Source organism: Zootoca vivipara, chromosome 7, assembly GCF_965207765.1.
Source record: "Zootoca vivipara chromosome 7, rZooViv2.hap1.1, whole genome shotgun sequence".
NCBI lineage: Eukaryota > Metazoa > Chordata > Lepidosauria > Squamata > Lacertidae > Zootoca > Zootoca vivipara.
The window spans coordinates 59,370,669-59,386,597 of record NC_142590.1 but is presented as its reverse complement, the minus strand read 5'-3'; the positions used below and the strand labels follow the sequence as shown (position 1 = coordinate 59,386,597).

At 45.3% G+C, this 15,929-nt stretch overlaps 1 protein-coding gene across 1 annotated transcript in view; it reads right to left on the bottom strand.

Moving 5' to 3' along the window:
* Nucleotides 1-602: 602 nt before the first annotated feature.
* The window catches only part of C7H6orf132 (chromosome 7 C6orf132 homolog), a 43,918-nt gene continuing 28,591 nt past the window's right edge, over nt 603-15,929 (bottom strand). Inside the window, exons 3-5 of the mRNA XM_035122569.3 lie at nt 11,678-11,753; nt 6,060-9,054; nt 603-4,199 (exon numbers count right to left, since the gene is read on the bottom strand). Coding sequence (XP_034978460.3) covers nt 4,094-4,199; nt 6,060-9,054; nt 11,678-11,753 — 3,177 coding nt within the window. The 3' untranslated portion in view covers nt 603-4,093. The remainder of the gene's footprint in view (nt 4,200-6,059; nt 9,055-11,677; nt 11,754-15,929) is intronic.

The window sequence follows — 15,929 nt, the reverse complement described above, 5'->3', positions numbered from 1 at the left end:
TGTGATTCATAAAACACCGACACAATTTGAAGGGGTGGCAAAATATTCAGTGTTGGGTGTATTAATTTTGCATTGGTATTGCTCACCATTTCCATGCAAAGCTGTTCAATGAACTATTCATATCATGCTGTGCTCTTTTCACACTATCCCACGAGAAGCATGCATAATGATGCCCCGAATCATGCGCCTTCATGGATTAATGCGTCCATCATGGATGTGACGGCTGCCAGTATTACAGCTTGTTTAGTACTCTGCATAGTTGTTTCTATGAACTTCCCTGGGAGCAAGCCCCACTGAACTTGCACGAGACTTATTTCTGAGTAAACATGTATAGGATTGCACTGTTAGTGAACTAAAGAGGAGGTGCTGCATGTGGAGGAAAATTAAAAGGTGCATTCAATATGCTTGTCTAGGGTTGCCGTATTCCAAACAGTGAAATTCTGGAAAGAAAAGCTGTTGAGCTCTTTTTGGCAAAGTTGTTGAGTTTGGGGTTTTTTTGGGGGGGGGCAGGATTTCCCTGACATTTAGCCGATTTCCGCCCAGACTGCTGCCAACTGCAGTATTCTGGATATGTCTGGGAAATTCCAGAGGTATGGCAACCCTATGCTTGTCTCAAAGTGCTTTATTTTTCCATAATACAATTTATTCTCTACATGTTTTACATCTATTTTACAGTTCTTTACATTGCCTTATGATGGCAAACTACTACACGAGCTTGTTTCAGCTTTATAACTTTTAAAAGTACAGCGATCTTTTACAAGTATTGGCAATCTGAAATGAATTTTAAAATCCTCGATAAGGGCTGAGAATACAAGTCGCTTGTTTACCCCACACCGTTCCCCCATCTCATATGGATATTCCCTTAGCAGCAACTAATTTAGAACATTGCATGTCTGGAAAAGGCAGTCTCCAAATCAATAATACAGGCAAACAATGCATGCAAGTATAAGGCATTGAGACTGTTTCATGTTACATTTCCCCAACACTGCTGTACATTGTGTGTGTGGGGGGGGGGTGCTATAATGTTTGGAAGACACTCGAGGAACTTGTGTGTATAATGGAGAGAACTTTGCAACTTCTAATCATAATGGGTCAGGTCTTGATATAAGTTAACTTAAGGAAGCTCATGAAAATAAGGTTTCCCATCCCCTCCTTCCCACCCACAACTCAATCCCACATTATTCAGGAGGGCCCCGACAACCCTCCAGAGAGGATTTGGGCATGTGTGAGTGAATAGGACACTTCATGCGGAAGGACAGGATGGGAAACTTTCCTTCTGTTAACATATTTTAAGCTAACTTATGTTAGGGTCCAAGCCTATGGGTTCATGTGCAGAGAACAAGTGCCAGTGGTGGGGCAGGGCAGGGCAGTAATGGCAACCATGACATGTCAAGCTAAAATCCCTTAAAATACAGGACTCAAGGGTGCAGGAACCCTTTCCTGTGTGGTACTTGGTCACTGTATGTATGAAGCAGTCCTAGGGAACAGAGTAATACCAGCCATCTAAATAAATTGAAGTGACCAGAGGAGGAATGGCCACTGGGAGGAGCTCAGAGAGAAGAAATGCCATGGTGTGTCTGCACAACCGGACTCATTCATCTGCCCCAGATGAAACAAAACATGTCTCTCCTGCATTGGTTTCTACAGCCACAGCGGGTGCTGTAACTCTCTAACAGTTTGACTTCGTCCCCAAAGGAGCACTCTTCCATTGTCTCCTGAGACAGACGGATGTCATCAACAACAACAACAAAATAAATGGACCAGAGCCAAGACTAAATGAGACATGGCTTTATAGGAAAGAGTGTTTGTTCTCAGGCCAAACCAGCAAGATTTATATGAGTGGTATCCAGCTAAGTCAGACTTTGAATAGAGCCACAGAATTCAATAGTCGTAAGTTAGTCACCCTGCACATTTTATTGTTTACAATATTATCTACAAGTGTGAAAAGGTATTCGAGAGGAAGGGTGAGATGTAAATTCAATAAATAATAATAATTGGGTATGTAATAGTTTTCTTGTAAAATCCACAGATTTTTTTTTTGCGAGGTGGGGCGTTTTTGGTTTCTTGCAGCCTTAAAAGTCGCTGCTGCTCCATTTGTCAACTATGGGACTAATTTAGGAATAAGCCATCCAGGTTTATCACTGGCAAAAACATGACATTTGTCAGCCATTAAACAGAGACCAGACCAACAAATTCAACACGGGGGTTGGACTGGATGGCCCTTGTGGTCTCTTTCAACTCTATGATTCTATGAACACATAGAATGAACAGCTCTCATAAATGGGCAAACAAGCCAAGGTGGTTTAATACAATCCCATATAGTACTTAGCTTTTTGGAAGTAAATCTCATTGACTCAATAAAACTTACTCAAAGGATCGGGCTGCAAGGCTCACATTTACAGAGCCGAACTTTAAACCTGCCTTGCTTCCTTGATATACATCAATATATAACTTGGCTTTAATTTTTATAGGTGCCAGCACCTAATGTTTTTAATGCCAATGCCATAATGATAAAAACTAACACCTTAAAACTAAACTGTTTGGTGTCCACTTTGACATCTTTTATCACTTTGTATGTAAGATGTTCAGCCTACAAAGGAGATGGGTGCAATCTCCTTAAAAATTTTCCAGGACTGCAGAAGAAAGATACAGCCTTTATGCCTCCCATTCTGTCCTCCTGCCCATATCCTGTTGCTTGCTGTGATTAGTTTTCCACCACGGTAGGCAAGGCAAAGGTGAAAGGACCAATGGAGGCACAGATCAGGGGTCACAGTGACTGTGTTCTTTTAAGGAGACAAACAGGATCTCCAGACTGCATCCTGGCAAATATGGCATTTCGGCTCTTTTTATCCTGGTGCAGTTTCTTAATTAAAATCTCTCCCCAAAATTCAATTAACAAGTTGCATTTTAAAGCGACAGTAATACTCTTAATATTCTGTATTTATATTGTATGGGTATTAGTGAATGCTGTGAAGTCTCATTCTTGCTTCTAGAGGTGAGTCATACTTCCTAGTCTAAACTTCCTAGTCTAGTCTAAAAATTGACCTGTAGAATTGTCTGAAGAAGGTGCAATCTCAATTATTTCCAATAGATTCAATAACACCTGGGTCTGACAACGCCTCCTAGGCTAGCAGACTTCTCTCAGGGTTCCTGTGTCTTTTGTACTTGCATGACAAATGGAAATCCAGTAAGTTTGGCTTTTCCTGACATGGAGATGCAGTGATTTGGGGGGTGGGAACCTAGCTGCTTAATTTTCTCTTTTTGTGGAGTTATTAAAGCAGGGACAGATAACTCATGGCCTTCCAGAGGTTGTTGACTTTCAACTCCCATCAACTTCAGCCATAATGGTAAGAGATGATGGAAACTGAAGTCCAACATGACCAAGAGGACCACAGATTCTCCATCCCTGTGTTAAAGCCACAGCTACCAGAAAAAGTAAGTAGCCCTAGTCCCCCTCATCTGTTTGCTTTCTTCTGCTTTATCCCTCTAAACCCTTCTTCCCTCCGACTATGCCATCTTCTTCCAACCACTAGGCTCTTCAGATTTCAATTCTTGGCCCCACATAGCTATTGGGGCCACTGCCATTTAACTCCCCCTCTTAATCTTGGCTCCTGCTCTTCTGCAGCTAGATTCCTCTTCTGTTCCTTGCCTCCTGCTAGGATGAAGGCATCCATCCTTTCTTTGCTGCTTCGAGTGTCAGGTGCACATTCAAGAAGGAAGATGGATGGTGCTTAAAGTTTCTTCCATAAACTGCTAGTCTATATAATCTTCTACAGGCCAAGCTGGCACTAGTCACTAGGAAGACTATGTAATTACTTAAATGCTTTAAGCAAAAGTTGCTGAGTGACTATGTGGCATAACTTGCCCCCTTGTCCATTTTGCACAGAAGCCCTTAGAACTCATTCTTACATTGTCCCTAATAACTTACAACCAGTCTATTTACAAGCGGACACTTGGACTACTTTCAGTCTAGGTCAGGCTCTTGTGCCTCATTTTACAGCTATCAAAGGAAGAGCCAGAACAAAGCAGAGAGGACGAGGCCTATAACTTGGCCAAAGCTGGTGCAAGGTGGTACAGCTTCCTCGTACAGGCCTTATCGAAGACCTCCTTGGTACGAATAAGAAATGGGTTGTCGTGCTCCAGGCCTGACGGTAAATGTATTTGCAGTTCCACTATATTGTTGATTTCCGTGAGAGGATCTGAAGAATGAAGAAAAACAAAAATGTCACCACATGAATGGAAATCATTAATATATATAAAGGTAAAGGGACCCCTGACCATTAGGTCCAGTCGTGGCCAACTCTGGGGTTGCGCACACATCTCGCATTATTGGCCAAGGGAGCCGGCGTACAGCTTCCACGTCATGTGGCCAGTATGACAAAGCCACTTCTGGCGAACCAGAGCAGCACATGGAAACGCCGTTTACCTTCCCGCTGTAGCGGTACCTATTTATCTACTTGCATTTTGACGTGCTTTCGAACTGCTAGGTTGGCAGGAGCTGGGACCGAGCAACGGGAGCTCACCCCGTCACAGGGATTTGAACCGCTGACCTTCTGATCAGCAAGCCCTATGCTCAGTGGTTTAACCCACAGCGCCACCTGGGTCCAGTATATAAAAATGTAAACTGGCCATGTCCGTTAGTATCCACTTTTCACCAAAACCACTTGACTGATTGCGTTCAAATTTTGACACAATGCCGCATGCGAATATGAGAGTGACCCCGTACCATTTTCAAAGACAGATGTCACACCTGTGCCAGGTAAAACCCCATGTTTCAAAACACACCACTCAGACGAAAATGCATGCTGGGAAAAGAACCAGGTGGCAAACCAGCACCCTCTAGCGGTGGCAACACTGGTACTGCACATATAAAACCTTCCCTCTCAACAGCACCTCGGCTTCCGTTTACATACTAGGCTGAAGCCTTTACAGACTAGGCCGAATGGAGGTACTAACTCGCCTGGGTGGGGGTTGGGGGAGGAGGGGATGGGATGGGATAGGATAGGATAGGTCAGGACACGGTGGGACCACTTACAGGGATGAGCCGGGGGTGGGAGGAAGAGGGGGCGTGATACATCATGGGTCGGGACAGGATGAGGGAAATCACAGGGATAAGCCGGGGTGGGGGGAGGAGGGGGTGAGCCACAGCAACGTGTGGCAGGGCCAGCTAATCATACAATATAATACAAAGTCCTGAGAAGCAATATGGCGTGGGAAAGTAAGAAAATGATTTTTGCTCAGCCCCAGCTCGACGTATTTTGAATGTTTTCTATGCAGTCATTAACCTTGTCAAACATACATGCTGATTTTAGGAGGAAAAGTGCTTCATATGCGTAGTTTTCCTTGCTCTTCACCTAAATCTGGTATTTTGACTACATACCCTTCAAGAGTTCTGATTTTCCTGGGACATCCCAGAATTACTTTGACCCCAGAATGTCCCGTTTCCCCCCTCAAGTGCTGCCACTGCCAAGCTCGGAAAAGAGGTTGAGCTGGCACTTGCAGTGGTATTGCACTTTTGCACGAATCAGCTGGCTCCCGTAAGAGTGCAGCACAAAAAGATGTGCGTCCCGATTTCCATCACTGGAATGTTGGAGGGTATGGAATCAGGACTCCAATTGCTGTACCGAGAATTGAAGCCAAATATGTGGGGTACTGAAAATAATGTTGTGATAAAAAATGGGTTGTCAGGGATTTTCTACTCTTCTCTAGAGAGAAGGAAAACACTGGATCTACTAGGTCGTGGGTGGAGAGCCTCGGGTCCAGAGAACCATACATAAGCACTTCTAAGTTTTGCATTGCTGGAGTGTAGCCAACTGTACAAACATAAGAGTCATACCTCTTGCCCCCACCCACTACTGGCAGGCGGTCCCTGTAAGGTTGCCCACCGCAAGTGAATGAAGCCCCTGGCTTGGAAAATGTTTCCCCACCGCCACACTAGACAGTGTGTACTGCAGGAATTTTATAGTTGTCACCTGCATGCCTACACCTTGCCAGCAACACTTTCCTTGAAGCTCCCAGTTCACATCACAATTCCTGCATTTATGCCAAGTGGAACATACCTGCCGGCGGCTGCTGTGTTGGTAGCATACTCTCCGTTCTGGCCTTTATACATGGCTTCACCGGCAGCATTACTGTAAGTCACCATCTTCCCAGGTAATTCCAGGGACACCCTTCGCCCTTGTGCGCTGTTTGGACCATTCCTGTGAGTGGAGTTGGCCCGGCGCATCCCTTCCGCAGCCTGAGAGTTGTATGACATTGTACTGTGGCCGTAGGAGGAGGTGGGTGTGCTCATGCTGCGAGAAGACATGGTGGGCCGGCTATACGACCTGTCCGTCTCTGTCACATAGAGGCGCTTCTTGATCAGAGGACGGCTGTTGTCATAGGAACTGAGGTAGCTAGAGGAGTAGCTCCCGCCTGGGTAGTGGTGACTGTATCCACTGGGCCTCGTGCTGTTTTCCAGAATTGATTTGGATGTCAGGGAATAACTGTTACTGTAGTTATAGCTTGAAGGGTTGGAATTAAGTTGCTTATTTGAGGCCTGGTTGCCACCTGGGATATTAAGGGCTTTGTGGTTCTCCTCCCCTTTTGAAGAATCGTCTGGGACCACTTGGGCATCATTGCTGAACTCAGGTGGAGGGGGAATGATCTCATAATCAAAACCCTCTTCCACCTCGTCGTTGTTGTCTTTGGCGTGGTTTTGGGGTGCTGTGAGAGAGTGCAAGGGAGCTTCCTGCCTGCTGTGACTTAGGAGGCTTTGAACTAACATGGAAGTCCCATGCCTGTTTGATGAGGGAAGATTCTGGGAGACATTCATCTCCTTGACCACCTTTGCATTCCCACATTGTTCTGAGGCACTGGAAAATGTCTGAGGCTTCTGACCCCTCTGCCCCTCTGACAAGCCCAAGGTGCTGCTATCAGGTATACCTGCTCCATTACGCTGCTTGTTTTCAGAGGCTGCAAGTGATTCCTTTTGAGGAGACTTTGGTACAATCGTGACAGAGTTGGGCTTGGAGTCACTGTAGTAAATAGTGGGCGATCCAGTCTCTGACTGGCTGCTGCTGCTGTGCAACTTCTCAGATAACTTGAACTGGGGCCTCTCTGACAAATAGCTGTTCTGTCGGGAGGCAGAGGCAGAAGACCTACCTCTTTGGGCCCTCTGTTGTGCAGCCAAGAGGAGAGCCATTGGGGATCCCTTTTCTACTTTTTCTCCTGTAACAGGGTGAACCAAAACTTCACTATTCATTTTCTCACTCTTCCAAGAGGATGTGGATGTCTCTGAGGGCCTGCGCTCAGCTGAGTCTCTCTGGTTTTCATTATTATTTGTGCTGGTGGTTCCGTCTTCTGTCGTTTGGGAAGAACTCGCAGAGCCCAGGCTGTCAATGGAACCGAACCTCGCCCTATGCATCTTGTATTGGAAAAGAGAGAAATCCGTGTTAGGAGATGCAGTTAGTAGAGGTGAGGCCGTGCCAGAAGAGGCTGGTGAAGGCACAGATGGAACCAAGAGTTCATTCTTTGGTTTCAGAGGAGAGACTGGGGGTTTACAAGTTTTGTCAGGTGCCGAGCGACCAGCAGAGGTGCTAGGAATCTTAGGCTCTTTCTCTGTCACTTCCGACATTGGTGTATTCGGACTTGCTGTTGGTTTTGGAAGTCTGGGCTCGCCGCTATTGGTCTGGCTGCCACCAAACTGAAGAGTAACTTGCTTCTTTGGTTCTGGATTATGTTTTAGGTTTGCAAAAGCCAAAGGTGGCCCCCCATCCTTGGTTGGTGACAACAAGGCTTCCAGTTCATCTTTGAATTTCAAAACACTGTTTGCAGTGGTGGATTTATTGTCTAGTGTTGAGGAAGCATCACTGGGGGAGGTTTTGCCCATGGAAGGCGTATCAGCAAGCCTGATTCCTTTCTTTTCGCTTTCTTTAACCACTGGTGATTTGGGGCTTGTCACAGCAGGCCTTGCTTGTTTTGGTTCATCTGAAACAACTTGGTTGCTATTGGTAACGTTGGCTTTAGTCTTGGGAGATACAGTTCTGTCTAGTGGTCTGTCTTCCTTTCTGCATGAAGAGGACAGCAGGGCAGACAATTCATGCTTTAGCTTGTCCAGGTTGCTGCGTTCCTTCCAGTCTTCGTCATCAGAGGATGCCCAGTCCGAAGAATCTGTTTCTTTGCCTGGTGGCGCCTCATGTTTCAGCAGGGAGGCAGAGGAGCCATTAGAATCTGATGTCCGTTTTGAACTTCCAGCCTCTGTGGTTAGCACAGAAGGCTTTTCCATAGTGGCTTTCGCTGCGACTTCTCCTTCAGGGTGAACCGTGGCTGCACTTCGTACAGTAAAGTTAGATGGCAGGGCAGGTCGGCTATGAGGAGTCAACTTGGGGAGCTGCTCATCTTTTGGACTGGATTCTTTTTCTGCCGAGGATATAGAGGATGTTCTCACAGGAGTCGGGGGAGGTACTTTTAATGACCTTGGAAAGGTAAGGTGAGGCTCTGGGCTGGATTGTGGCAATAGTGGCACCTTATGGGTGGGAGTGCTTGGAGAAGCAAGGTTTGGATTGGGGTAAATGGTTTCGGGCTGCCTCAAGTTCAGAACAGTCTCAGATTTCCATTTGGACACACCATTGGAGAATGGTGGGGTGTGAAGTGCTGGTGAAATGGGAGGCATAGGAGGGGCTTTGCCATCCCTAAAAGCCATAGGCGGAGGAGTAGGAGGAATGAAGTCTGGTGGGGATGGAGTACTGGGGGAAGACAAATTGGAATATGAGAATGAAGGTGGAGCCAGGGGTGAAGGAGATGGCGCTGGCATTCCTGGAAGAGGTGGTGGGGGTGGAGGCACCATTGGTGGGGGTGGGGTTTCCACAGAAGGTGGAGGTGGAGCTTTCATGGGAGGTGGAGGTGGAACTTCCATGGGAGGTGGTGGTGGGTCAACCATCGGTGGTGGAGGTGGAGGAGGAACAGGTGGTGGTGGTGGAATGTATTCATCATCCAAGAAATTCTCTTCAAATGCCTTGGGCCTCAGATCAAGAACCGAATTGTACTTTCTGTAATTGCCATTGATCTGAGAAGCTAGTCCAGGGGAGAAAACAACACATACAGTAGTGTTAAGGTGGCCTCTCATTTTAGTCAACATTAAAGCAGGCAAACGTTTTCTGTTAGGCAATGGTGAGAAACTCTTTTATAAGATGGGTAGGTGGGGATAATAATAATAAATGACCCCCTTTCACTGAAAAGTGAAGAAACAGACATAAAATCATAAAAGCGCCTTCATAATAGTTTCTACTTTTGGTTTCTGTCCATCCTTCCATTCTAAGTAACACATTCTGTCCACCCCCCCTTTCATTCACCTCGAGTGGGTCAGAGTGAAGCCTGCTCACTCGCAGTCCGCTCGGCTGACCCCGCCTCTACCAAAGCCGCTGATTGGATTATTTGAAGCGGGGTTTGGTGGGAACCCCCAACGACTGCAACATCAGGGAGGCGGGCCAGCACAACCAGCTGGCAAGTCTCCTGTGGCTCGGGGGGGTGCTGCACGTGGTCCCGCAAAGGGCACCCACAGTTGGAGGAGTGAGCGTTCATTCTGTCAGCACATGGATTGGCAATTGCATACTGGGTCTCCCTCTCCCCCAGGGGGGTTCCCCCCAACCCTTTGGAGCAAATTTGGGGAACGTGCAGGGTATAGGAGCCAACTCCTAGGGGCCATGGGGGCTTTGGCCCCCACAATAAAATATTTGAGGGGGCCAAGCACCCACAAAATTGATGGGCATTCCCATTCAAATGGTGTGTGTACACTGTGTTATGTGATTGATTATGTGGGGTGCGGTTTATCTGGGCCCCCACAATATTTTATTCAAGTTGGCACCCCTGGTGCAGAGTAGAGGGGGCTGAGTTCTGTTATGCAAGTGGAAATTCTTGTGCTGCTGGAGTACATTGGATAAGTTTTGGAATTCCATGAAATTGAGAAGACTGCTGTAGTCCCTGACAGTTTTTTCTAACTAAATAGCTTTTATCAGTTTTCAAAAACTCAGATTCTGAAACTGAAGATGCAAAAGGGAAACATTATCAGTAACATGGCAACCACACAGCAGTTATTGTCTCAATCCAGATAACCATGTGTGCTCACATGTGGTTCAGAATCTCCTGTGCATGTGAAGGAGGTCTGTGCAGGTAATTGGAGGGAGCTCAATCATCTGGATCAAAAAATCATAGAATTATAGAGTTGGAAGGGACCCTGAGGATCATCTAGTCCAACCTCTTGCAATGCAGGAATATGCAGCTGTTCCATATGGGGATTAAACCTGCAGCCATGGTTTTATCAGCACCACACTGTAACCAACTGAGCTATGCAACCTCCCAGATGATTAGATAACTGCCTTGTTTCTTTTGTTGCCACACATGGAAACACAGGAGTCATTTGAATGGCCAGTTTTCTCCTGAAACTGCTTCTTCCCAGCTCTTTTGCCGCCGGTGCTGGATCACCTTCCAATTTGGAACATCACTGCTTCAATTTTAGGGTGACTGGCACAGGTGAGGGATTAGCTCCTTTTCTGGCACCTATCTGTTGATGCTCTGGTTTAAATAGCCCCCAACATACCACTCGTGTAGGCTGGGTGGTAACCCAACAGAAACATTCATCTGCCACTGTAACACCTACATTTGGATTTTCTAGAACAACCAGCAAAGCAATCTCGATGGGAATCTAATGGTTTTTTCTAATAGCTGCTATGTGAAACTACATTCAGCACTCCACGCTGCTGGTGTCCAGGAAATGTTCCTCCCAATGGCAGGAACAGATACTGGAGCCTGCAAGACGGGCAGCCTTTTCCTTGGCAAGCAAAGCAAGCAGGACAAACACTTTCCAGTTTGGGGCTGTAGCAAACAAGACTGACTTTTTAACAGGGAAGTAACTTTATATTTTTAAATATGTCTGATAATTGCCATGGCTGCCTGACTGCAGAAACTAGCTGAACATGCTCTTGAAGAGGTTGATTCATCTTTATGATAGCTGCCCTTAACTCGGTGCCAAGCTGTCTTCCTGTTAGCAACACTAAATATTTTGGCCGATATCCAACCAAGTGATACTCCAGGTAGGCCTATGGAAACAAATGCACCAAAGTTAGTCACCATGAGTAACTTAAGTCCATTGTTTTCAGCGAGTCTACTCTGGGTAGGACTTAGGTTCAGCATAGATTTCTAGAAGTTCTCAAACATGTTCTCCAGCTAGAACATGTTCTAACAGAAACCACTGACCTAATGGTGAACAAGTGGTGAATATTTTAAAATAAATGTAAAGTGCTTTCTGATTTGTTTTTAACTGATCATTAAAAATGGCTTGCTTTAAAAAATAATAGGATGCCACATTAAAATGCTCATTATTGTTTTGGTATCTCATTTGCTTTGCAGGTTCAATCCCCAGCATCTCCAGGTAGGGCTGAGAGAGAACTCTGCTTGAAATCCTGCAAAGCCACTGCAAGTCTTTGTTGACAATAACATGGAGGTAGGTGGACCAATCACCTGGCTCCAGCTTCTGTGTCCCTATGACTGTGCGGTACCACAGCGCGTGTCACTGTGCTGCCGTTGCAAGGAAGTCAATAGTGATGTCAAAAGATCATCTGTACAAAGGTCTGGGACAAGTTGATTTGAATGGTGTACATGTGCAAAGCAGGAGTTGTTGGGTTAACAACTGTCATCTTACCTAGAGCTGGCTTTTCCTCAAAGCCTTCTGGTACTGATGGTGTTGGCACAGCCACTCCATGAGGCTCCTGAGCATTCTGAAAAAGGTTGGGAAAACAGACTTCAAAGACCATAAACAACAAATGGTGGAAGGCAGAAACATTCAGAGATTTAAGCACATGGCAAACAATAGGCTTCAGTTTCAAAGCAAACCAGAATCTATCTATCTATCTATCTATCTATCTATCTATCTATCTATCTATCTATCTATCATCTATCTATCATCTATCTATCATCTATCTATCATATCCTGGCATTACAAGAGTTAATTCCCGGCAATTAGTTATTTATTTGGCATTTGTTATTTGTTGATTTTGCACTGCGAATATTTGTGAATTGCTTATTGGTGTATTGCTAAGCATTAAGCAACATGACAAAACTCTGAAGAAAGGACCTGAAGGAGGGGTGGCTAAACTTTCTCAGCTCAAGGACCACATTGCAGGATAGACATCCCTCAGAGGGCCGAATCCCTCTCACGGCACACAGTACATATATGCTCATGCAGACATACATATGGCTCACACACTCAGCCCAGCTACATGCATACAGCACATGGGTACAGGAAGCAATCTCTCTCCCAATTTCCCAGCTGGGAGCAAAGCCTTTTGAATTCCCCTGCTCTAATCTCAGGAAGTATTTTCAAGTTTCCCATCAGAAAAAAAGGAAATTCAGGTCTGAGACTGGTGTGCTAGGCAAACTAAGGCCCAGGGGCTGGATCTGGCCAAATTGCCTTCTAAATCCGGCCCGCGAACGGTCCGGGAATCAGCATGTTTTTTACATAAGTAGAATGTGTGCTTTTATTTAAAATGCATCTCTGGGTTATTTGTGGGGCATAGGAATTCGTTAATTTCCCCCCCCAAAAAATATAGTCCGACCCCCCCATAAGGTCTTATGGACAGTGGACCAGCCCCCTGCTGAAAAAGTTTGCTGACCCCTGGTTGGCAAACCTTATCTGGCCCACAGGTTCTCCAGCGCTAGTCCAAAATGAACAGATTCATGTATTGATCTGAAATATGCAAAGTTGGTTCCCAGACGTGCTCTGTTCACAAGTCAAAAGGGGGGCCTTTTGCAAAATGGTTTTCATGATAATGCAAACACCCCTGGCCATGTTCCCTCTTTTCAGGCTGCTCCCTTGCAAAGCTCAAAGCAGAGTTCGCAGTTGGCCTGGGCTTTCCCTTCTGCTCTTTGTGACTATGAATAATAATAATAATAATAATAATAATAATAATAATAATAATAAATTTACTGCCCTATACCTGCAGGTCTCAGGGCAGTTCACAGGATAAAAACACAAAATATATAAACAAAACAAAAACAACCCAATAACCCCTGTCCCAACACATTTTAAAAGGGCATTGAATGTCAGTCAGCCAAAGTGGAACATTATTGCCTGGTACCTAAAGGCATATAATGAAGGTGTCGGGCAAACCTCCCTGCACAGCAGATGTGGCTCGGCTCGGGATGCTAAGCCTGATCACCTAGATTTTCTGCAATGCTTGTGAAAGTGTCAGGATAATATTGGGCTTTATTGGATGCCCACCTTCCTCTGCTCTTTCCCCGAAAGCCGTCATAGCAGCCCAGAATGCTGAACAAGGGATTCTGCTGGAATCCAGCCCCATGGAATTGGACTCCACTGGTGATTCACTATTGCCATCTTTCCACAAAAAAGGCATTTAATGCTTCTGCTACTCTCTGAGCCTACACTAATGCATCTAAATTACAGGGAGGTCAGTGCCGGGAGTTGAAGTCATGCTTCCTTCTTTTGGGGACAGTGACTTATTTAGTAGCACTGAGTTTCTGCCCCACCCAAGTGCAATGAACCTGCACCAACACCATTCCTTCAGCGGTTTAATTCATATCTGGAGTTGGGACCCTGCAGATGTTGTTGGATTCCCACTCCCATCATCCACAGCCAGAATGGCCAACAATCACGTATGATGGGGGCTACAGTATGACAACATCTAGAGGACCATGGGTTCCCTAAAGGTAAAGTTAAAGGACCCCTGACAGTTACGTCCAGTTGCACACAACTCTGGGGTTGCAGCGCTCAACTTGCTTTACAGGCCGAGGGAGTTGGCATTTATCAGCAGACAGTTTTTCCGGGTCATGTGGCCAGCATGACCAAGCTGCTTCTGGCACAACGGAACACCAAAACCAGAGCAGTGCACGAAAATGCCATTTACCTTCCCGCCGGAGCAGTACCTATTTATCTACTTGTACTTTTTGGCGTGCTTTCAAACTGCTAGGTTGGCAGGAGCTGGGACCGAACAACGGGAGCTCACCCCATTGCAGGGATTTGAACAGCCAAACTTTTGATTGGCGAGCCCAAGAGGCTCAGTGGTTTAGACCACAGCGCCACCTGCATCCTTGACATGAGTTCCCTTCCCCTGTATTATAGTTGCCCCACTACTTCATGGGGCAACATACTCCACAGTGTCTGCAAACATGAGTTGATCAAGGCAAAAGTCTTTACAGCTGAAAATGCCAGAAGTGTGCCTGGAAAATGCAGGCACATTTCCCCCTTGGAGACACTTGCACACATCATAGAAAGTCTACCTTTGCATGTTGCACAAGTTGCCACTTCATCCTACCATGTTCCCTGGTAATTTGTGTGAACAAGAGAGGGACCAGTGGCCACGTGTCCTTCTAGAAAAAGAGGTGTCAGAACTCACCATGAACTCCTCCCTTGTTCTCTTATAATGGCAATGGTGCCCACCTGAGAAGTGCTGGAACTGAGTCCTGGTGAGTTCCAGCTGAAAAAGCCCTGTGTCCTTTATAGAAGATCAATCTCTATGTGAAAGGCTAGCAGAAGGCCTCTATTTGAGGGTGTTCTCTATTTGAGGGACTGTCTGATCAAAGTCCTGTTGAAAGAGAGAACCCTAAGAAGAGAGAGGAGCTGGGGTCTTGATGATGCCCATCAACATTTAGCACCCAGACAGAAGCCCCAGCAGGAACATGGGTCACCATGTCTCTATGATGAAGTGTATTTTATTTGAATTTAAATTATAGTAATTATTTCTAAATGTGCACCTATGAATTAACATGCAAACACTATGCAAATCTTTGTACTGTTCTGTCCTCTTTTTTGGCCATCTTAAGTGCAATGTACCTGTTTCAAGGAAAACAAGAAGTGCTCTTGTGATGCTTTTCACTAAAATACTTTTACTCTACACCATCTCATGCATTCTTTTAACACTGGGTGTTCTTACAAATAATGAGGAAATGGGAATTCTTACTGGCAGCATTAAAATGCTCTGCTTCATTTCAAGGGTTTTTAACTGCTCTGCTATGCATACACCCTTTGGTAATTATTAAGCCAAGAATCTGTGCTTTTCACTGAGTAGTTTTCATCATTCTCTGGAGACTGCCACCAAAGACACACCACCATATACAACTCAAACCAGAATGTCAAAGAGCAGATAAATTGTTACAACCTCTCTCTCTCTCTCTCTCTCTCTCTTTCTTTCTTTTTTGGTAAACCAATGAGCTACTATATACCAATTGATGAAGACAAGAACAAATGTTGTGGTATCCTGCCTTGCAGTGGCCACAACCTACTAACCAATGAAAGAGCTGTGTGGCCAAAGACCTTGAACTGAGGAAAGCTTTCCTTCTAACCTATGCAGGCCTGCAAATAATGTGGAAGCAGAATGAAAACATTTACCAGTAATACATCGTTGCAAGTTTTGTTTTTAAATCTAATCTGGTAGTCTCAATTTCACAGTGTTAATTGCATGCTATGAAAATGCACATATTTGTAAACTTTACTAGTTTTGTAAATAAAACTCGAAAACCTTTGTTTTATCATTTTTAAAAAGTGAGTAATTTCAATGTCTTAGGTGTTACGAAAATGTGCACATAATTCCTCATTCCCATTGCCCTGCTCTCTGCTGTGTAATCACCCTATCCTGAAATCATCTCTTCTTACAAATCTTTCAAACCAACTTCGGCTTTTGCCCCCATTTCCCATATGCCTGTCACAGGCCAAAGCCAACCTTCTGTCTTTCACTATATTTTAAGGCTACCTACCATTTCTGTATTCATGTACCTGAAACTATTACTAAGTCTAAAGTTGATTCACTTGGCACATATCTTCAAACCTGTCTCACCCGCATGTCTAACCTGCTTAGGCCCATGCTATACATTTTTTTAGGGACAGAGGAACACGAATAGCAGGATTGGGTTCAGCTCGCAGTGACTAGCGGGCTTGAGAA